Below are 23,712 nucleotides of genomic sequence, written 5' to 3' on the forward strand. Positions count from 1 at the left end.
GATTTTGCGGACGTTGGGAATTTAACCCAAAATGCAATTAATGCAAAGCAGTCCCATCTGATGTCCGTTTATGCATTTAAACATTACGCGTCTGGGGTCAACGCAAGCAGAACACAGCTTAGGCGAGGGTAGGATATATTGAGATACGTTTACACCTCAAAAGCCGCCTACGTTTTAAGTAAATGCCAATGCATGTGAAACTCGAGTACATTCCCATCAAACAAAATTGAAGCGATGGAAATTGTAGTCGAGGAGACGTGGTGGATTTCAAAGATTAACCATGCATTGAAATTTGTCGGATCACCTTTGGAAGTTGTTTTCATGCACAATTTACGATGCGATTGGTACAAATTCTGCACATTCAAATGGCTAATGGAAGTGCATTAACTGATAAATCCAAGCGAGTACCATTTATCACAGCATTGCATCCGCAGTCATGTCTTTAATTTTCATTTGGACAACCGTACTCAGCCACATATCGAAACTTACAAAGTTTATTCAGGCGTGGACTGCAAATACTGTAAAAAGCAAATTGATGACACAGGCTACCGAAACAAAAAAAACAAAAATTACCCTGACAGCAATTACCACATACTCTTGCAGTCGATGCAAATCATAGCCATTATCCACCACAACTTTCTTATCTATTCAAGTCATGAAAGAGAAATCGATATTTACAAAACGTCTGGAGTAATTTAAACTGCGCACAGCAGTGTATGTGCATAATACAAATGCATGGTCATGCATTCGTATCAACAGGGTTCAGCTGTGATATAAAATGTTCCTTTCACCTGCTCCGTTGAGTTACTTCACCAACAAGTTGCTACCACAACAGCAGAGGGGGTAAAATCAAAACCCAAAATATAGTATGTATATGCACACACATTCCCACATCTTATTTGAAATTCGTATTGTGAGTAAATTTCCAGCTAATGCTGCAGACATTTGGTGCCAAACGCAAAACAGAAAAAAAACATTAGCTCTTGGTGCTGAATTTCAATCTCAATTAAAAGAAATTATCACCAACTTTGAAACAATGCACTTCAGACACGACGATGTCCTTTCGTTAATCAAATTTTATAGATACAAGTGTGTATGTGCCAATTGGAGTGTGTTTTAATGTGAAAAACTTGAGGCGCTTTAACATTTCCAGCCAGTTTGCAAGATGACATTCACATGGTTAATTTGAATGTTGTCAAATCAAACTTAAACAGTCGTTAAAACTGTACATGTCCCAATTACCCACCCCACAGTGTATAAAACAACACAATTATTCTGTTGAATAAGCGTTTTTGCAAATAAAGTTCTTTTTTATCATTGAAAAAGCCAAATTCAAATGCAATCCATGTAATGACAGTAATTTATGGACATCAAATTTGTAAAATGTTTAAAATGATAGTTTTTTTATCATAACCCAAGCAAAAAGAAAATCATTTACACTGCTTTATTCAAAATATGCATGTGTTTACTCGACAGAAAACACATTCCCTGTACATTGATTCCTGCCTTCACAAATGGGATTCAGATATCGTATAGGCACCAATTGTTTTCATTCTGATAGTTCTGGTAGCTGCTTGACATTGTATCCTTTTCACATGCAACATCGAATCATAAGCCACATCATGTCAGACTTATGCCTCTGAAATCAGGCTACATTCTATCAATGTGGATAATCCAGTTCTATGTGAGCACACCTGGTAAAACAGAAAACCGAAACAGTAAAAAAACGTTGAACCACTATGGTCCAAAAGGTGACAGCCACAGATCTGGCAAGAGGAGCCAGGCTGAACGTGAAGCTTTCATTTCACAAGCCCAAACTTCTTGGCTTCTGTTTCATAGATGAGCAACCTCCACATCTTCACCACAAACACCTCTGCCTCATCATCCAGCACCTGCATGGGACAAGATGATAAAGATGCATAGAAATTAGGATGAATGCACAAAACTAAGCCATCATGGGCATTCACAAGAAGTGTTTTAGCAATTTGAAACTCCATAATTTTCATGGGCAAAACATCCACCCAATTCCTCTCTACCTTGAGATGTCTAAAATGTTCAGTTCACCCACCCCTGCCCACAACCCTCCTTTCATGTGGAAACACCAACCTTGATGTAAAGGAGACGTGTCATATCTGGCACATGTTATCTGCCAATTGTAAGTTACAAGAGGATAAACCCCTCTTCAACGTCTTGCAAAACAAGAACGTTTCTGAATATATACAGCAGGCAAGTTGTCGGTCTAAATAAGAAAATTACATTTGTGAGTGTGACGCTCATGGTGCTTGAGGCTACGAGAGTGACCATACTAGAGTCCCCACTAAAGCATTGATATTTATTGCACTTTCTGCAAAAATAATACACATCTGTCTTGAGTGATTACATTTCCTGACATAAACATTCCGTTGCACTAATCAGTGCAATGCCATTTGGCTATTGCTTATTGCCGGAAGCACCATTGAATTTCTAGATTTTCACATGACCAATAAAAACCTACAGTGTATATTTTACCCTTGGATTAATCTGCAAAGTTCAGCACTGCAAGACATTTAATTAATGTGCCCTTTATGACCTTGCCATTTAAAATTATCCAGTGTAATCTAAAATGCCTGACCAAAATAGCACATGCTAACCCCCAAATGCATTCAGCAAGTACACGCAGTTCACCGCAAAACACTTCTCTCATAAATCATCCAACCGCTTGTCAACAATTACCTGCGCTCCATGTGCCTGAATTCAGACGTGTGTTACAGAATCACAAATTGTAAAAAATGAAACCTCAACTCACCATTGACACATCGTCGAGGATGCTCTGTGGGGCACTGTGGGCCAAAATCTGCAACGGAACAAAATATCAACACCCGAGTCAGAAATGCAATAGGAGACATTCAGTTACATTTGACAGCAGCAGCGAAATTGGAAATAATGGCCGTGTATACAATGGTGAACATAAATCATGATGAGAAGAGAATGCTAACATTTACCAACCTACCTTAGTACATATGAACTCAACCAACGTCGGTTCCTCCTCTCCAATGTACTCAATGATTTTCTTGTTGATCCAAGGTTTCACTCGCCGCTCCATAAGAGTCTGCAACAAAGAAGAAAAACTTCATCAACAGCGTCTGAAAACAAAATTATCCCGTGTGTGTAGTAGTCTGCAAACACTACTACACAATACGAAGATAAAATACATTAAATAGTGTCGTGTAAACCCCACCCAGGGTTTTGCTCATTTGGTAGGCTTAGTTTCATCTCGCTCCAGCAAGGAGGGAGACATTTAACCAATGTGAATCGCTCTCTAAATCTGGGAATCTGCCAATGTCTGCCACCATATGAACACATTAATATAACTATTTAGTTACACATAACTTAACAGTACATTTCATATTTTAACATTCATTGAGCAAATTACCATCATGAACTCAAAGTTAAGTTACAAATGGAAATAATTCCAATGGACTTCACCACATTGACTACATAGCTACCCCAATGCAGACAGATGAAGCATTTGCACAAGATGTGACTGTGACCAAATCACCCAGAATATGCCCAGCCTCATAATACATGGGGGCAACTAAGCAGGCTTGAGATTGCATTGTAATAGGATGGCAACCATCATGCATAAAACTGGGTGGTGCAAGCTGCTGCAGGGGCTGCTGTCAGTAGGAGGCAGTGCAGAAAAATCCACTGTTGTATTGTACTGACACCTTCACCAATCTGCACTGACCATAATTGCAAAGTATGGTTAAATCGCCCCCATGACCTCCGGTGTGTGGAGGAAACCCTAGTTTTGGCCATTAATGTAAAGTTTATTTGCCACACAGTCCTCTGATGTTAAGTACGCCACGTAAATATTGGATTGAGTGACTATCCGTTGACAAAAGATGCACGCATGCACATGTCGACGCGCATGTGCACGCTCACCGAATCAACCATGGTCCAGTCAAGAGTGTAGGCGAAGAGCTCGGGCTTGGCGGTGGGGATCTTCTCGATGAGGCTCTTGATGTGCTTGCGCTTCTCTTCGCTCGACGCCACATTCTTGTTGCTCGGCAGATCCGTGGAGACGCTTGCTCGCTCCTCCTCCGTGAAGTCCAGGGGCACGAGCTTGCGCCGCTTGGGCGCCTCCTCGTTGTCCTCGTCGTCTTCGTTGGAGAAGATGTTATCCTGGGAGAGCGCATTTGTGTTACGGGCAATGGACGGCTCCTGCAGTAGTGTCACTCTAAGACCTTTTCTAGGATTTAAAAGCAGAAAGGCAAAAACCCTCAAACCAAAACAACGCAGAATGCATCTGATCTCATCAGACCTTAGAAGCTAAGGAGGGTTCAGCCTGGACAGCACTTAGGTGACCACCATTTATAAACAGGTGCTGTCGGGTAAACGGTCGCAGAGGGTAGTACAGAAAAATCTGTTGCTATACTGTACTTATCCTCCCACCTTCACCAAGCTGTACTGGCCAGCATTATCAAATAGCACCCATGACACACAACACAAAGCAAGGCCCCAATCCAGCAGCAGTGGATCGACAAAAGGGCTGCATAAGTACGAGATAAAAATCAGCCCCGTGTAATGCAACCGGTGCATTAGCGAAAGAGCACTGCACTCTCATCATATAAAAATTTGAGTAGCTTTGTCATTAACACAATGGGTGTGGGTGGCATACAATTGCCTGCATGAAAAAAATTGAAATGTCAAAAGCAACTGTAACCACCAAATCACTACTGGAGGAATAGGAGAGTGCATGGTTTGGCAGAAAGTTTGGCCACCAAGAAATTACCTTGAGCTTCTTCCGCTTCACGTTCCCCGATCCCAGTGACATTGGGCTGTTGTTTGAGCCGGCTGTGGGCGAATTAAAAAGGCAATGTTGGAAAAAAAGAGCACGACACATAAAACGAACACAGTAAATCACACACATCCATTATGGTGATTGATGAAAGTCATCGATATGCGTAATAAATCAAACGTGTGCTGCTGCTGCGTGCATATGTGGCAATCCATTCGTTGCGCCTTTACTTTGAAAAGATGAAAACATGGAAAATAAATACACAAATTAAAGCTCTTTTTTAAAAGGTATGCATTGAATATTGAGTATAATTAAATTTTCCACATATAATAGCTGCCAAGGCTACGTAAAACCTGATGCGAGAGAGAAGAGGTGCCTGGCAGAGAAAGATATGAATGATGTGCAAGGTGACGATGTGATGCAGTACTGTTGAGATGAGGTTAGTGTATCACCGAGCTATTATCATATGCATTGGACAATACACGATGACAACATTTCCATTGCGTGACAGCACAAGTAATTTACTAGCACCTTTATGCAGACTTCAGAATATTTTTGCAATGAAACAAATTGTGGTTTCCTACCAAATCAAAACTACTTATTGCCCAATTATGTATTTTTTATGCAGAAATTACTGACTAAATCTAGAGATCACGAGTTCAATTGTAGTTATAACATCACTAAACCACCATGCCTTGAGGGTCCATAAGTTCTATACACTTTGTCCTCAATAGAAAGGGGATGTCATATGAATGTACAATTTACATCATAAGCTCAGTTAGAGGTGAGCACCAGAACTTGCTCATGAGAGCATGGACGAGAAATGCAACGATTCAATTAAATGTCACTATTCTGGAACATTTGATTCAAGAATCTATTCTTTGTGGCGTTGGTCTCTTATGGCTCGTCTAATTCATTTGTAGTCAAGTAGTCTGTACTGCGGATCACCATCTCATTTCTATGATCTCTTTAGTCTTGTCTTATTGGTTCTGATCAACAGCAACAGGGAAAGCATTTGCATACAATATTCACGAAATTCAAACTGATTCTATTCCATGTAACATTCTGTGCATATAGCCTGAACAATTCACAGTATCAAATGAAACATTCCACATATCGTGAGACTTTGAATCACTATATTAATAATGGGCAATTCCACAAATTAGACAACTTTAGTCAAAACTTCAAAATCTTCCTCATAACAGACATTTGTGTCACTTTGAAAGTAACTATATCTCTTGTTTTCTAAAATATGGCTTATATATGCAAAGTGACATGAACTAAGATTAATTCGGCATCAATTCCATAGCATGGATGAAAAAGCCAGTGTGCCCAAATACATCTGACACCATGGCATTAAATAAGCATTTCTATTTTAATGAGAAAGGTAGATAAATTAGTTCTACCTCAATTAAAGTCCGAATTGGTTGACACACTAGATCCAAGTAGAAGAAATCCATTTAATAATTGTACAAACGTGTTTAAAGTGTTTGAAATGTCTTAAGTCATATAACTGCACTAGTTTACTCGAGTAAGCATGCTTGTGATAAAGCGAATAAAATACCATATTTTTACCCGTACAGGTTTAATTATTCGCTGCTTCTCACTCATCCAGGCAGTGACTCACGGTAGTTTTAACCGCACATACACGGGCAAGTGATAACTTTAAGAAGCGGTAAGATAGATGAAAAAATTCTACATATTTACCCCCAGACTATTTAAGGGATACATAAGTACTGTTTTGCATTATTCATGTTTTGATTTATCAAAGCCATCCCTCTCCTACATTACCCTAGACAATCAAGAATTGACTTGTTAAAAGTAAAACGTTTGGATATGCATATTTTTCAGTGTTTTCCAATATGCGTTTAGTCTCTGAAGTATTTTCTTCAATTTATAACAATGTCTTGACTGCACAATGAAATCACGTCACATGGCACATGAAGTGCCATTGTAAGATTACATCACACCTAATGATGTCACCTAGAGGCCATGATTGTAAAGTTTTGGTCAACATTACGATGAATTTGGCCAGCTTCCGAAAGCGTGAATCCCAAATTGCAACACATTACAGTTTTGTATTAAACTGGATCATCTCTCCCAGAGTATTTATGTTTGTCGCACCTTTCGTAGCCAACCGTGCTAATCGGACGCGTGGGGAAGGACAACAAACTAAACGCAACAAGCAGTTCTAAAGAAGATCATTTTTACAGTAGCTTCCTAATATCGAAAGAGCGTTCCAGACGGTCGCTGAAGCGCATCTGACAGCGCGCTCGATTTCACTTACTCAATTTGAGGCTCAGCTTGGGCTTCTTGTCCTTCTCGTCGGGCTGGCTGCGCGTGGGCGAGTTCTCGTGCGGGATGATGATTCCGCGCGGCGACTCTTCCTGCGGTGACGCAGGCGACGGGTGGCTGCTCGCAGACGATTCCGACGGCTCCGCTGCCGCCTGTGACCCGATCGGACGCAGCTTCTCCACAAAGCGAGGAGGCTTCCTGTCTGCGTCGCTGTCCGTGTCTCGCGTAGCTGGCTCCCGGCGGGTACCACCGCCGCTCTCCTCGTCCCCACGATCGTCATCTTCGTCGTCATCGTTGTCGGCGGCAGCTACGTCTTCGTCGTCGCTCGAGTCCTTGGCCGGGCGGCTGCGCTCGTCGGAGTCCAGGAGCTGCTTCCTGTCGCCTCTCTCACCTCGCTCGCCTCGCTCGCCTCGCTCGCCACGCTCGCCACGCTCGCCACGCTCAACGCGGTCGCCTCGCTCGCCACGCTCAACACGCTCCTCCTCGTGGTCAGACTCCTCCTTGATGGGCGGCTTGTTTTCCTTCTCCGCTTCCTTCTCCATTTGCTGGAAGGAGTGGGCATATACTTTAGTTTAAAAAATGTATTTGATATTTTCAAGTGCCAAGTAAATTTTCTCCCTCCCCCCCACCCCCAAACCATTTTCCTTTTCTAGGGTTAAATTTGCCTGTTTTTTTTATATTTAGTTTCAAGAATTGAGTCACCCAATTAAAATGATAGTGAGGGTAATTATTGTTAGTATTGGTCGTGAAGGCTGGTGTATTTGTATTTCTTTAGCAGCATGAGTGGCCAAAAGTCATAAATGCAACAGGAAATGTATGAGCAGTGACCTTTCAACGGAACGCTGTGCACACGCACAGCAATGTCGATAGGCGGAATGAGCACAGCATGGGTGCGGTATGAGACGCACCCGTTTGATCTCTCCATCGGGATCCGGGTGTCCCTCCTCCACAAGCCTCTTGCGTATCTCCTCCAGCTCCTCTCGTTCGCGCTTGCGGTCACGGTCATCCGACTCCACCTCCTTCACGCGATCCCACTGCCTCTTCTGCAGAGCACTGCCCCTAACACAGCGTTGAAACCCATATTGTGCCTTACTTAATTCACCACCGTAATAAGAGCTGCCATCATGAAATTTCAATTATTTTGCCAGAAAAGCCTCAAATGGGTTATTTGCCCAATTCCATTCACTGGTATATAGTAAGTGGGAGGAAGCTGGGCAACCCAGAGAAAGCCGATGCATACGAGCGTAAAACCCACATCTCCACACAAATAGATTGAATAAATCAATTGCTGCACAGTTAATTCCTGACCACCTGAGATTCCAAGCCAACAAGACCTGGTATTTCCTGGGAATCTCCCATCCAAGTACTAACCAGTCTCAAAACTGTTTTAACTTACGTAATATGCCCAGATTTGGAACATTCATGGTGATTTGGTCATCAGTATTATAATCTATTAATGTCAGCCAAGTGTTGTCTTACTTGTAGTACTTGGGATCATCTCGGTCATCATCGTAATCTTCCAAAAACTCCTTCAAGCGTTTAGCTTCCTTTGCCTGTGAACACAATCAACGCGTGAGTTGCTGTCCTCAGGGTATAGGCAAAGAGGGGCGACGGCCCTGCCTGTGAGTGTGATGAAAAGTGCAAACATGCTTTCACCATTTCTCGCCGCCTCTCTGCCTCGCGCTCCATCTCCTTTTCATAGTCCCGCGCTTTCTTCTTCTCGCGGGTCTCCCAGTTTTTTAGGCGCTATAAAGAAAAACGTGTTATTGAGATAAAATGTACACAAGATGTGGTTACGTAATGGCTGCCGTACTGGTCAGTAAAACACACCGCTCTCTCGGCTTTCGCCAAAACCCACCTCCTGATAGGCGGCTTCTTTCTCACGAAGACGACGCTCCAGTTTCCGCCTTTCGTGCAACTCCTCTTCGTCCTCTTCCTTGTCCCGCGGCTCGCGTGTCTCGCGTGGTTCACGTGGCTCACGTGGTTCACGTGTCTCACGTGGCTCACGTGGCTCACGGGTCTCGCGCCTCTTCTCCCGATCCCTGCTATCTCTACTGAGAGACACGGAACACGCCCACACATCGTCAGCAGTGTGACAGGAGGGCAGCTCGTATTGCACCGACAACTGCACCGACACCGATCAATCCACGGTGCGGTGTTGCCTTACTTGGAAGTGCTGCGCCGCTCTCGCTCCCTCTCCCGCTCGCGCTGCTCCCGCTCCTTCTCGCGCTCCCGTTCCCGCTCCCTCTCACGCTCCCGTTCCCGCTCCCTCTCGCGCTCCTTCTCACGCTCCCTCTCGCGCTCACGTTCCTTCTCCCGCTCCTTCTCGCGGTCCCCCCGGTCCCCCCGGTCACGTCGGTCCCGGTGAACGTCCTTGTCCCGGTGCGAGTCCTTGTCACGATCGCGCTCCTTCTCGCGCTCTTCCCGACGCTCCTTGTCCCTGTCCCGCTCTTTGTCCTTGTCTACGCGATCACGCTCCTTCTCCTTGTCCTTATCCCTCTCCCTGTTTCTCTCCCGATCTTTATCTTTCTCTCGCTCGCGTTCTTTTTCCCTGTCGCGGTCGCGCTCTTGCTCTTGCTGCCTCTCGCGCTCTTCCTCGAGTTTCTGCGCAAGAGAAAATGCCAAAACAGTTAACACCTTTGTCAATTTACAACTGTGTCAAGATAGCACAATGAATCTAACTGACTAATTGAGATTTTCCGTTTAAAAAAAAAACACTTTTAAACTTTTATAATTACCGTTAACATTTTACGTAAAAGCTTTACGAAACATTTCTTTATTTTCTTTGTTTTACATCAATGTGGAGTTAAATTATTTTCTAAAAATATAAATAAACAATCCTACATGTAAACTTAAGTACAGCCCACCCTTATGCAAATGATGAATGTTGGAATGCATGTACAACGGTGCGCAGTGTGCCCCCACTTAAAATGCACTGCAGGGGGATACCCCCCGCGCGATGCAACTAGCGGAGCATGTACACTTGCACAATGGCAGTCCCTACGGTTGCCTGCATGAGGATTCACTCAGAGGAGGCGGGACAGGGCGCCGCTTCAAGGTGCACCCAGGTGCGGAGGCCCAACCTGCGACATTCAATGTATCGTACAGTACACACAGACTGCCTAGCAATCACCAAGATAATATCTCGTCACTTCAAGCACATAAGGGGGGCAAAGGACAAATGGGTTAAAGTTACTGCTTGCAGCTCTTTTGTTTTTCAAAAATGGTTAGTTTCCATCTCAATGCAAGCATAAAAAGCAGACAAAAGTTGCCATCAGGAGTTCCCATTGGCCATCCTGTAGGGGTAAGAAGGGTTAAACATTGCAACACACCGCTCTGCGGAAACTCCGTGCACACTCGGCGCATGAAGTCACCAGCAACAGACCAAAATCAAAAGCACTCACCGGCTGGGTCTTCATTGCAGACATTTTCTGGTGCCAAAAGGTGTGAAAGTGCAAGATGAGAGTGTAGCAAACTTGATGGTAGTGAAAATAGTTTGGGAATGTGATTTCTTTTTACGTGTGTTGTACGTGATTTCCTATTCAGACTACTCAATGGTATTCTGCCAAGTCTCGTTGTTGAGAGCTTTCACACATAAGTACCAGTTATAACCCACATGAATATATTGTTATACAAGCTATAATGAATGTTAGAAAAGTAAATGTCATGCAATAAGCATAACTGTCATGTTAATTTCTTTTATTTAATATTGAAAAACGATACAATTCGCTGCAGGACTATATTTTTTTTTTAAGCTCCAGATATTAAAAAGATAACCAGTTTGAGATTTGTACAGGCTGCGGCAAGGATATTACACTTGGGTGATTTTGTAGTAGTTTGTTAAAGCTATCACCTCCTCAATGACAGTGCAACCTGCTAGAAAAATGATATGTCATAAGAGACGATTAACTGTAGTCAGTGATGATTGGAGAAAATGGGATTTCTGAATGAAGTGACGATTTATAATAATGTGTAAATTTTAAACTACTTTGATATGTAAAATCAAGTATATGTGGATGCAATTGGCCTGTAAGGTATGAATGTGGTGGGTAAGCAGTGATGTGACGCAACACATACCTTAAAGGCATCTTCAGGTCACCGGGAAAGAGACTTTGAAATGGACACCCCCTGCCCCCAACCTTTAAGTCTGTCCATACCTGTCCCAGTACTTTTCACTGTCAGTAACATGCAAAGACTTGCAGAGGCTGCACCTGTAAGGCAATACTGTGCTTACCAGAATCTGCATTACACAACACCATCAATTGCAGCAACTGATGCTGCAGGAGGTTTTTTTTTCCATCTCCAACGTGTTTCTTCCCAGCGGCCTTGTGGACTGAAAACTTAATCGCTAAAACCAAGGCATCACAACACAAACCTCTACCCCTCTGGGTCAGCCTGCCTCCGCTTCAGGGGGTGTCCATTCTCATTCAAGAAAGAGAAGCCGGTACTTACATTCTGGCAGGCAACAGCACGATTCGACAAGTAGAAAAGCTTGTCCTTGCTTTATGTCACACCCACTGTTCTCTATTGTAATGATGGGGTCAATGAACAGATCAGCTATTAAAAGACATTCAGCCTCATTTGTACTCAAGCAGATTAGACTAAACACTTTCCACTGCACAACACACTTTTGAATTTAGCTGCATTGTTTGGCCAAATGAGACTACTTCAGTGACTTGTGTGAATGTCATGCGTGTGCACTGCGTAATTGCTAACATATAGAGTTCATGTAGTGCAAACAAGTTTGGCGATGTCAAACTCCAAGCATGCAGGCCAAGTGAAGTAAGATGACACACATCTTTGATTTTCAAATGAGAGGTAGGACTCTAGTTTTCACCCAATTTATATTTTGTTATGTAAAGAATGACAATGATTTAGGACCCAATCCTTTGAATATGGTCCATACCAACGAACTAAATATCCCAAAAGCATCGGTTACATATTCTCGTTTAATTACTACTGTGAAATTGTTTGTGCAAATGTTGTGGAACTACCTTGTGTGTGTCGCGGAATTTGCTGATCTCGCGGGAAATGAGGTCTTTTTTCTCTTCTTCAATCTCCATTTTGTTGAGGTCCTCCTGAAATGATAAACCAGGAAGAAAAGATAAACATATTTAATCATCTGAAATCAACATGTGAATAGACACCGGCCAACTACTTCACAGGTTTTGATCTATTTTGATAACCTGTTGTATGACTCTCATTGTACACGACATGTCTCAATATTTCAGTATAACATGCATATGCATTGAGTTCCTAATATTCCTATCAACCAGCTCACATCACAAATACGGAAAAGACAGTAAATAGCTCTAAAACAATGTTTCTAATGTAAAATGTAGATGGTTTTCTGTTTCCAATGCTGTGCTTCATATTTATATGCACACCAATAGATGTACTTACATTCAATGGTATTACAGTGCTGACAAACATCATATCCTCCTATTCATTTACCACTTCAAATATTTCTTGTGTACGTTGATTTTTTGCCCAAAGCGTAGTGTCACATTTACTTTTAGATTAAGTATCTTCAATCAATTTGCACAAGAAGCTGTACAGATCATACAATGCTACCCAAGTTTTGCGTATTGTTACATGGCAACTGTGATATTTACCGATAAATCATCCTTTTTGTCTCTACGCCGCCGCTTGGGTGCCTCCGTGGTAGCCTTGAGATCATTGGAGAAGTCGACGAGCAGCTGGTCTAGGGCCTCCTTCGCCGTCTGGTCCAGCTTCTGTGTAACCTCATCCAGCTCCTCTGCATCCTCCTCAGTTTTTGCCTCCTGCCAATGAGGCAGGATCACAGCAAAATGAGACAGGGCTACAGATTACCTACGCGACTTTACCGAAAAAACCTAAGAGTAGAACTGCGTGACAATACAAATGATAAAGACAATGGCAGATTTTCCAACTTCAATTGATATTAATAAACCATCTCAATTCCATGAGGATTGCTGACCTTATAATCTAGTCTCAGCACGTTATTTTAACTATTGTAATTGTAATTATTTGCTCACAACTTCAATTAAAAGCAAGACCGAAAAAAACTATTTCTAAAATACAAACATGGGCAAAAATTAATAAAGAAAATGTATCATCCTGGCCCGACACAATTGTAATTCCTCATTGATGCTTATTACTCAATTGTTACATGAAAAATTGTGCAGGAAAAAAAGTTAACAAATTGCAGAAGTCACTTATTCTATTATCAACTATGGCCAAAAAGGCTAAACCAACATTTTGAAAGAAACACTTTCCTTCCCAAATGCTTTCCATTATACACATTATTATTGTGAGCATTATAGAAGTCCGCACATGCACACCCATTCACCTACCCCGTTGGTACCCATCTTCTTCGCCTTCCACTCCTCGAGCTGTGCCTTGGTCTTGGCATCCACTTTCACCAGCAGCTTCTTGTCTCCCAGCTGAAAGTCGTGTAACAAGCGTATGGCACGCAAGGAAGACGCCGGCTCGCTGTACTCACAAAAGCCAAATGCTGCAATGCACAAGACAAACATGCATGCTCAAGTGTGAATTTCATGACAAGGATGTTTATGGACATTCAATATTTTTCTTAAAATATAAACAATGTTTCACCGATCTGTAGTGCAATGAAAGCTTTCAATGATTATCTTACCCTGTTGTTTTCCCGAGGCACCTTGTACCCTTTTCCAGGTCACAACAGTCCCACATTTCTGCAAGAAAGAGTGATTTGGCAGGTGAGTGCACAGACTACCACACCACTGTTAGGTAGTTTCTTCTTCATTAACCACTTATTTGGCATGAACTTATCACACAAACGTACGAAACTATAAGTTACATTTATAACATAAGATCCTGGTTAAAAGTGTACAAAGCAAAAATATTTATATTACTTCCTTGGTTCAAACTTCATATTACAATATATTCCTGGGCAGTCAGCCGGACTAATCAGAAAATAATACAGTTGCCTATAAGCACTTGAGCACCTAGGGTTTGCATGCAGTGCATGAAGTCTTATTCAATAACAGGAATTGCACAATTTAATCAGAAATGTTTAAATACAGTATCATAGTCATGCCCCTATTCATTACAATTACATTTGAGTTTATAACCCTATCAGTCCACTCCTGGATGAAGGACCACGTTGTGTCAGCTATGGTTGCCACTTTGGGCAAAAAGGTTAGTAAAAAAACACAAATTTGCACGTGTATTGAAATAAAAAACGCGAAAGTCAACGATCTTAGTTCATACCGCGAGCATCTGCCGAATGAGCACGTCGGACGCCTTGTCCGTGATGTTGCCCACGAAGACAGTGGTGGTGGGACCGTTGTATTCTTCTGCGGGGCGTTCACGCACTCGGGCCATCAGCGGCTTGACAGGTAACGCTGGTATGTTGGGTGTGGGCAGCAGCACCTGCATGCACACACGGTGGCGAGAGGTTAAATACCTCGCTGGTATACAGGAGGTCGTGGATTGCATCCCGACCCTGACGCTTGTTTTATATTTGGTGTTTACATGTTCTCCCCGTAGTAGCGTGGATTTTCTCCGGATCCTCCAGTTTTTCCCTCCACATTTAGAATCAACATGCATTTCGAGTATTTGGCTGCTATAAATTTCCACATAAGCCACTTCTCGTAGCAATCATTTGTGGCCAGGTCGCTTTTTAAAAAAAGGTCTATATAACGCAATGGGCCTTACCTGGTTGAGTTTAACTGTCGTCAATTAAGACTCTCTGACACTTAAGATATGTAAAGATTTGAATATACATGCTTAAATGTGAATGATTGTTGATGATTATGAATCGAATTGCTGTACTTACAGGGCCAGATGATGGTCCCAGTAAACCCACAGGAACTGGCAGGAGTGGGGTTCCTTCACATAACAGAAACAATGCATATTAAGCGTTTGAAGAATTATTAATCGCTTATCATGTGCTTTATACAAACTAGCAAAAAACATCAATACACACATACATACATAAACACAAGTGTAGGAGGTTACTAATGTTTGCACTACCAATGCTAATGCATGTAAACGATTTGCCTTTGTTGATCTAATACTATATCAATATATTTAAAAAATTATACTATCCTCTAGATTTTTTTAAACGTTTGAAAATTCCAACGTAACTATCATCCGCAATTATGTCTTACTTTTTCTAGAAACTGCAAGCAGCGTGATTAAGTTCATGTGATAAACTTAACACTCTTCACTCTTACGAGATTAACCGTGGATATATAGCATTAAACACCGAGCTTGCAGTGTGTAAAACAAACACCTCGTGAATGTAATATTGCTGAAAAGTCGGTGCTGTGCATTCCTCACCTGGTGGCACAGGTACTCCAGGCCTGAAAGATGGGAACTGGCCAATGCCAGGCCCAAGAGCAGGCATGCCCATGGGTGCCCGGTTTAAATGAGGTGGGTAAGGCATGGGCTGCTGTGCAGGCCAACTGTAAAACACGAGATGGATTACTGCGGCACATGTCATCAAGACAACATAACACGTCAAAGCAAGCGCGTGTTTAGTTTTCGGGTTTGTTCAATAAAGCGAAGATATCTTCACACAACGGCCATTCGGCTTAAGGCTCTTCTCACCCAGCAGTAGACCGACAAAGCGATGTAGATATTGGATTTATTAAAGAAGCATACACGTAGGGACATATCGACCCATTAGGGTGCAACCCACACATTTTCACCACACACTCGCATGTGTCAACATCGTTATTGAGTTAAGATTTAAACAAAATGTTGACTCCATTAATTCCGGATTCAAATCGCCCCTCACCAACTCCGCACCGGTGCCTTACCTCAGGTCGAGCAGCCGCGCTTCCAACGACTTGGGCTTATTCGCATTCTGCGCCATTGTCTTAGTAGCGACTACTCTCGCGAAACGTAGTAAACTATCGCCGCTAAGATCCGCTGTAATCTTTTCTTCTCTGCGGAGCCCGAAGCAGGCCTCAGGAAACGCGGCCTAGCGGGGCCCGTGGTCCTCCCGCCCGCCACCGAAACGCCTCGCGGAAACCCGCGCGCGGTCACTTCGGCCTAAGTATGCCCCCTGTATATATATATAGAAAATTGCCGTTCTTACGAACAACGTTTGCGACCGGGCGTGGATCTACCGCCTTGATAAACGCGAACGTTCCAAGCCGCCGAGATTTGAAACGTTTTGAAAGCGAACGCGCGACCGACGCAACATGGAGGCCTGGCTGGCGGAGCACGTGACCTACGGTGGCCGCGCGATGGAGAGGGAGGTGTCAGCAAGAAAGAATTCCGCGATTCGTAAATCCGACTTTTTGAAACGTGGGTTCTCAAAAGGTGTGGGGTTGTATGTGGCCACGGTGGGTCCAATGTGCTTTTAAATATCTGTCAACCCATTGTTAAGCCACGGTGGGTCAATGTGCTTTTAAATGTCTCTTTGGTTCTTTCGGTAAAGTCACGTTAGCAAGAGAAAATAATAAATTAAATAATAGCATACGACGTATCGATTGCAACACTAGCAATCATCGTCAGGTACAAATGAAATAGAAAACAAAACCTAGTCAACTTAGAAATGTAATGCAATACAACACAGAGAGTCGGCTAACATAACAGTCAACGCCCAACCTGGTTGATTACGTTCTTCCAAAGATTGCTAATTTTGAGAGAGAGATAAAACACAGAACCGGAGACACATAGACAGACACATGAGCAGAGAGATAACACAGATACAACAACAACCACGACGCTTGTGCCAGGTGATGTGCACCTTGAGGCCACGTGGGGGGTCACGAGGCAGACCCAGCAGGTGCCACGGGTCAAACTGACTGAGATGACTGAGATGACTGGCTGATGCACCACCTGTGCCCCCTAATTTGTCTCCGTGTCTGTCTTTTCTCTCTCTCTCTCAAATGTCACACTTAACTTCTAATTTGGCAATCTTTGGAAGAACGTAATCAACCAGGCTATGCGTTAATTGTGTTGACCGACTCGCTGTGTTGTATTGCATTACATTTCTAAGTTTACTAGGTTTTCTCTTTCATTTGTACCTGATGATGATTGCTTGTGTTGCAATCGAAACGTCGTATGCTATAATTTTATTTATTATTTTATCTTTCTACGTGACTTTACCGAAAGAATCAAAGAGTAATTCCTGCAGTCATGAAAGCTCGAAATTAAGTTTTAAATATCTGTGAACCCATTGTAAAGCCACGGTGGGTCAATGTACTTTCAAATGCGTATCAACCCATACGGTTCATCCATAACAGGTTTGTTTGGGGTTAGATCACGTAAATATAAACGTGTCGTTAAACCCGCCACAGCCAATTAGTAAGGTTTGTCACGAAAACACAACATGCCAATTCGTTACTAGTACAGCACACCGGTGTGTTGGAGAGTAAATCCACAACAATTACAATCTGGCTTGGGTCTCCAACACACCGGTTTGCTGTACTCGTGACAAATTGGCACTAGTTGGCTGTGTCGGGTGGTGGCGGGTTTTAACGACACATTTATTTACGCGATCTAACCCAAAAAAACTCTTATGAATGATATTGGTCGCGAAAGCCTACGTGTTAAACTCCCTAAAGGTGTCTGAGTCCTATGTATATGTAACGGTGTCATTTAAAACCCCCACGCGTCACGTCCCGTTTGCCTTGACGAGATTTTGCGGTTGTGCTGGGGTAAGCGATTTTGAAAGGTCCGTTACGCAATAACTCCTGGTGGTGTAATTATTCAAATTACAAGAAAAAAACTGCTATCGGGGACACGTTTTGAAATGCAATTCATAGTCCCATGGTGGAAAATGGAGCCTTCAACTCTCACCCAAGCTATCTCTTTAGCCTCTACGCGCAATGAAGTGATGTCTGGAAAGCCATCACTGCTTTGGCTTTGATCAAATTCACCGTGCCTGAAGTGCACCCGATCTTGTCATACCTCGGAAGCTACGCAGGTTGAGCCCGGATCGTGCTTGGATGAACGACCACCATGCATAACTCAGTTGGTTACTGGACATCTGTGAAAAAGAGCTTTTATAGCTAATCTGATTCCTCCCGTATAAATACAGATTCTGGTTCTGAGATGTTATAGGCTGCTGTACGGCGACATTGTGGACAGAAAAGGGCAGTGTAGCAAATTCCATTACAATACTGTACAGTACTTATATGCTCCTACATTTATGTACTCCACCATAGTCAACAACCAGCAAAGTCAAGTCTGGATATATAACTCTCATGCCGCGCATGACATGAACAGGCCCTCATCCAGCAGGGATTGATTAAAGGGCTGTACATGAACAGGGCCATCATCAACATTTCATCCTGTTTAATTCTTCAGCAAACTGCTCTAAAGGAAGGGTAATCCCATTTCATCCAACGGCCAATGCATCTTCTGCCAGAAAACATTTTTGGTGGAAATAACAATGATCTTCGATTTAATTGAGGCTCATTAGTCAGATGTGGCCATCATACCCCAATGCCTCTGTGCAGCTGAGTGTCTCAGCTATTGCCAGTGCATTCCAATAGCAACTTACTTTACTGATCCACAGGAAATGACTTTTGACACTTAAATTACGCAATTTTCACGTGAAAAATATCCTGCACACAATAGTAAAATTTCAAACATTCACGGTGATGTAAAGGCCCTCTAATCCGCAGCACACTACAACATTCCAAAAATACGTACTTAAAATTTGCAGGTTTAGGATTTTGGTCCCAGCGGATTACGGGAGTTGCTGTGAACAGCGGGGATGCCTCAATTCTTAGGATTCACCGATTAGTGGAGGACAGATTTTTGGAATACAGGTATCCCTCGATTTACGAAATACACACGTAAAACGAAGTTTTAGCAATAAGCAGAACTTTTCCCATGAATTGAATCCAAAAAATGTGGGATGGGTTTCAAACAGTCATTCCAACTTTACTCCTAACCTAAATATATACACCTATATCACTTTTCACAGGAATTACAATCACGAATATAAATGTTAAAATTATTGAATAGTAATAAATTTTTAAAAATCAACCTTTTCGAGAAACCCACCATAAGTTCTGCACGTTGTAAAGACTGGCAAGGCGACGTGGAGGCGATCACTGCTGCACGGAGGGATGACGCAGCCTCCCGGGTGCTTTGCGTTTCATCTCTTGGCGCACGCCATGTGAAGTTTCGTGAACGCGGAAATTGGATTTAGCTCATAGAAAAGTGTCCATAATTTGTCAATTGCGCCAACAAGAAATTTCGTAATCCAAAAATGCATAAATCCACAGATACGTGTACTATGCTGTATTATATATGAAGCACATGCAAATGGCACTGGGATTGATTGAGAAAATAAACGTTTTTAATACAATCACCATTGGAATTCAATCGGCATGGTCACATACATATTATGGGCAAATGTTATTTTTAACCTTTTTTTGGAAAAAAAATTACTAACGTCTCCATCATCAACAATTAGACAAATCTGAAAGGAATTAGCCAAATCTGGCCCTATGCCGTCCAAGTTTAATGATGTGCCATTATGAGCAGCATTCCACCCTCATATGTTGTTCACTGTCCGGAACAAATTTCTTTTTAGGCAGATTTCCAAAATAAATAGCAGAGCTGATGTAGTATGTGGTGTGTTACATGATAGTTTGCGAGGCCGCAGGGGTTGCGTGCATGTTGATATAGCTGCTTTCCAAGGTAGATGTTTACAAAATTAGTACAGTTTTGGCAATTGTGAATGCCAACAGATGTCTAAATAAACACAAATACGCACAGTGTGTATTTCATGGCTTATACCAAATATTTCACCAACATACACAGAATGTCACATTATTACAAAAGGTAAAATGCATTGCAGGATTGTGAGAGGTGTCGGCAGCTTGGGGAAGGCATTCATCATCAATGTGGCCTCGTGTGTAAATACCAACATGGAATTATTTGTGCACCGTGAATAAACACTATCTCATTCCTGTGGCGTGTTGATAGCTGCCAAACATGTTAATGAGTAACAAGAGTTGGTCCAAGGGGATTATGCCTGTGTGCTTGCAGAAATGTGCACGCTAAGTTCAAGCCAGAAAGATATTGTAAAATCACTTGTAATTTAAATGCAATTATTTCTAAGCATTGTGTTAGGATTAGGAACTGCTTTTTGTGTTTAGTTTGTTGAGCTTCCCCCGCACCTCCGATCAGCACTGTTGGCTACGTACGGTGCGAAAGTAGTTGAAGATACATTGCAGTGCAAAATGAATTCTAAATTAAAATCGCAGGGAACAACAACAACACACCATGGAACAGTCACCACAACAATATATTTTAAAGTAACATTTTACACACTTGTCAAAAGCATTCAGTCAAAGGTATAATATATTTTTTTAAAGATGGAATGTATATGAAGATTTCTATTTATTTACTAAAGACAGTCTAACTGCATTTAAAATTATTTTCAGAAGGGTCCTGCATTGGGATATTTAGCCAATTATATATTAATGAGTGTTTGGCTTGTGGTAGGAAACCAGAGTATCCGGAGAAATCCCACCCATACAAGAGGATACCATTCAACATCGCCATCCCCTGGGCATCTCGCCTGCCCCATGCTTAGAACACTTGGCAATCCTGACTGGTCACCATCCAAGTAGCAGCCAGGTCCAACAGTGCTTAGCTTTTAAGATCTGACAAGTTTGGGTGCATTTAGGGTGCATTGTTCATAGCAAATTTACATAAGGGTTTGAGGTCACGTCTTCAAGTACTGAAATAGTTTAAACCGAACCTTAGCCCTTAGCTCTAAGCAATAACCTCAGCACAATTGCAGCTTCTTCGGGGAATAATGGGAACAAAGGTTGAAGCAGTTCACCATACTATGGACATGGCGACCCGAGTTCACTTCTTGGCCAACACCTCACATCAGTGCCCAGTGGTATATCCTCATATAATCCTGGCTTTCCTCAACTCCTTACGCAACCTGCACTGAACAGCGTGGTGAATTATGGTCAAACACCCTCCGTGACTGCCACGGCGTGCAGAAAACCTTCACGCGGCAGTGGGTTCACGAAGTTGGAATTTACGGGAACTCACAGCGAACGTCTGGTTCGCAAAGCCATGCAAGTGATGCGAAGGGTGGCTGATAGTGGATACGACAATCCTCTCGCCCACCTTAACACCGCTGAGCCCTGCACCCCCTCTACTCAAGCTTTTCAGGGTGGGGTCTTTTTGGATTTCTGCATGCAATCACGCAAGCGCATTCCCCCAGCCCCTGCCGAACTTCATTCGCTGCCTGGTGTGCGCACTGGCTAGCAGCTGAGTGAGACATTTGTAAGCCGTAAGTACAATTTCAACATTCTTCAAAGCTGTTTTTTTTTTACCCGCTATAAAGAACTATTTTTTGAAGTTCGTACGCAACAATATTACTGGAATTGTGTATTTTTAAAGAGTTACTTAGCATACTCTGTTTACACACACACACTATTTCTTCATAGAATGTGCATATACTGTAATGAAAAGTTTTACACTTAAAGGGCAATAATGCACGTGAAGTGTAGCTTTGAAACGGCAGCTACTTTTGAGCGGCATATTTTTTAAGACAGAAGCAGCCTTCATGTTATCATGCGCTAGATGACACGGGGTGAGGAATGCAAGTTTGTGTAGTCCGCATGTGTCAGCCCAGCTTGAAGTTTATTCCCTGGCCACGTAGTTTGGAAAGAGGCTGTGGGCTATAATCACACAAGTTAGACAACACATTCCAAAGTGTGCTATATATACTGTTTCATGCTTATGTTTGTAATGTAACAATGTATCAACTATTTCATGCACTCGTTTAACCTTAATCTCAGCTCGCACGTGTGTAAGGATATGTGCTGCTGTTTTGCACGATACAAACTATAACCTAAACATAACAACGGGAAAACGCTGTAATGTTCACTTAGATCAACGTTTTTTTAAGAAAATATCGAAACCACTCCAGTTTCTCAATGCAACATTCACTGAAACAATTACAAAGAATAACGGAAAAGAAAATCATCAACGGTTTTCTTTGTAAATTGTCTGGGGCATAGCGTAATGAGGTACGTGATTATGCTTTCAACTCGACTTATAATGCCAAGCATTTAACCAGGAAAGCCAAACTGAGCCTTTAGGACTGTTTCAGAAGAGTTCTGCATCGGAATGTTTGTGCCAATTCCCTTAATGCGTCTTGGGGCACGTGGGAAGAATCCAGCGGATTGCCGAAGAAAACCCACAGAGGTACTCGGGGGTGACACTCAGAACTGCCATCTCCTGGCCACCTCTCAGCATCAATTGGCGGGGCCCCCTGTAGTCACCAATGCAAATACTTACCAGGCTTCAAACCTACTTTGCGTCCAAGATCTACTCAGCTGCGATGCATTGGTTGCATAAGTGAAAACTATTGAATTAATTAAAATTTCGCTTTGTTGCAAGTTATACCAAACCCCACTATGATCTGTTAAATCAAAATGGTTTTAACGACTAATAGGCGTTTCTCCATTGGGATGCGAGTTCGTACAGCAGAGAGATGTGGATCGTAAATCAGACCTACACGGATCAGCATGCGTTGCAACCTATTATTAAAATGACAACCAAACTTTTATTGAATTCAACTATTAAACGTGTCAATGCAGGTGAATCAAGGCTCCCTAGTGGACACTAAAAAATGATTATAAACCAAAGAACGATATACGCACACACAACACCAATAGCTGCTACTGTATTTACCTTGAGGCAGTTGCAATAGACGAGGTCCACAAATGCACACACACACACTTATATTTTATTTGTATATCTTTAAGCCAACTTTGCAGCCTTCTTGGCTAAACTAATAATGATTGAATACTTATACCAGGCATCCCATGCAATACATCTGGATGAAATTATTGCAGTCATATCCTGTAGTTAATTTCCAGCAGTTGTCAGCAAATATAAAATGATTTATACTTTCTCTATTTATGTTTATCCTTTTATGTCACCATTCCAATTTTCATAAAATACGTTTTGTCACTCTGAATAGCCTTGGTGGTATTGCATCGCCTTGCATGACCCTTCTGCTGTGTATCTTGTGTGATCTACTTACCAGACGACAGTCACGTTTGCAAATGTGATTTGAAACTTTGATCCTTGCCTATGTATCGATCTTAATGTACCATTTTATTGAGGGACTCCTGCTGTGTGGTGTTATCTTGGTGTGGTCTGGGACTGCGTTGTTCTTGTTGTTTTTGCTGCCTTGCCCAAGTTTGATCAAAAGCGGACATATAATTATTTAGTTTTTATATTTAGTGACTTGCCTACCTTTTTCTATATGATTTCACTCCTGTCGTTTTGTTGTACCGTTTGTTGTTGTAAATTGCTGATCTGCCCATACTGGACATCTGTGAAAACGAGCTTCATCGCTCATCGGATTAATCGAATCTAAATGAAGATTCTGATTCTAATCTTATGTAATCTCAGCATAGCTGTTTAATCGTTGTAAATTATTTTGATGATTTCGCATGGCGTTATTATTAAGGCCTCGGTTTGTCAGGGCCTGTATGACTGTGTCCGTTTCCACTGAATTAAATAACGTTAATAGTCTACAAAAGGCAGGCATAATGATATTCTATGTTCTTTTTTTGTTTCCTAGATTCTGATTGATAGTGTGTGGTCAAGCTAGAAAAAAACCTTTTTGAAAACCAGCTTGCTCATGTGGTTAG

General features: G+C 42.3%; 2 protein-coding genes across 6 annotated transcripts in view; one reads left to right on the forward strand and one right to left on the reverse strand.

The window, feature by feature from the left end:
• Positions 1-480: 480 nt before the first annotated feature.
• RBM25 (RNA binding motif protein 25) lies at positions 481-16,275 on the reverse strand. 2 transcript variants are annotated; one of them, XM_061551560.1, is made up of 19 exons: positions 15,865-16,275; positions 15,383-15,507; positions 14,877-14,929; positions 14,309-14,470; positions 13,713-13,770; positions 13,411-13,571; positions 12,691-12,858; positions 12,070-12,153; positions 9,243-9,679; positions 8,934-9,126; positions 8,732-8,821; positions 8,555-8,628; positions 7,984-8,134; positions 7,068-7,620; positions 4,775-4,836; positions 3,925-4,164; positions 2,990-3,088; positions 2,786-2,833; positions 481-1,892 (listed from the first exon to the last, which is right to left on the reverse strand). In XM_061551560.1, exons 1-19 carry the CDS (start codon positions 15,918-15,920, stop codon positions 1,800-1,802), a joined length of 2,907 nt encoding a protein of 968 aa, XP_061407544.1. In that variant the 5' UTR covers positions 15,921-16,275; the 3' UTR covers positions 481-1,799. The 2 variants fall into 2 exon arrangements, with proteins under 2 accessions (XP_061407544.1, XP_061407543.1); XM_061551559.1 differs by having other exon boundaries at positions 8,934-9,129.
• Positions 16,276-21,236: 4,961 nt separating this feature from the next.
• The window catches only part of LOC133342407 (papilin-like), a 58,726-nt gene continuing 56,250 nt past the window's right edge, over positions 21,237-23,712 (forward strand). Inside the window, exon 1 of one of the 4 annotated variants that reach the window (XM_061551562.1) lies at positions 21,237-21,332. Coding sequence is in view for 1 of the 4 variants with exons in the window: in XM_061551561.1 (XP_061407545.1) it covers positions 22,175-22,252 (78 nt within the window). In the remaining 3 variants the exon portion in view is untranslated. Of the gene's footprint in view, positions 21,333-22,171; positions 22,253-23,712 lie in introns of those variants that run through there. The other 3 variants (XM_061551563.1, XM_061551565.1, XM_061551561.1) reach the window with 3 other exon arrangements.

This window comes from Lethenteron reissneri, chromosome 14 (genome assembly GCF_015708825.2).
Source record: "Lethenteron reissneri isolate LAM-NWPU_2019-01 chromosome 14, ASM1570882v1, whole genome shotgun sequence".
Taxonomy (NCBI): Eukaryota; Metazoa; Chordata; class Hyperoartia; order Petromyzontiformes; family Petromyzontidae; genus Lethenteron; species Lethenteron reissneri.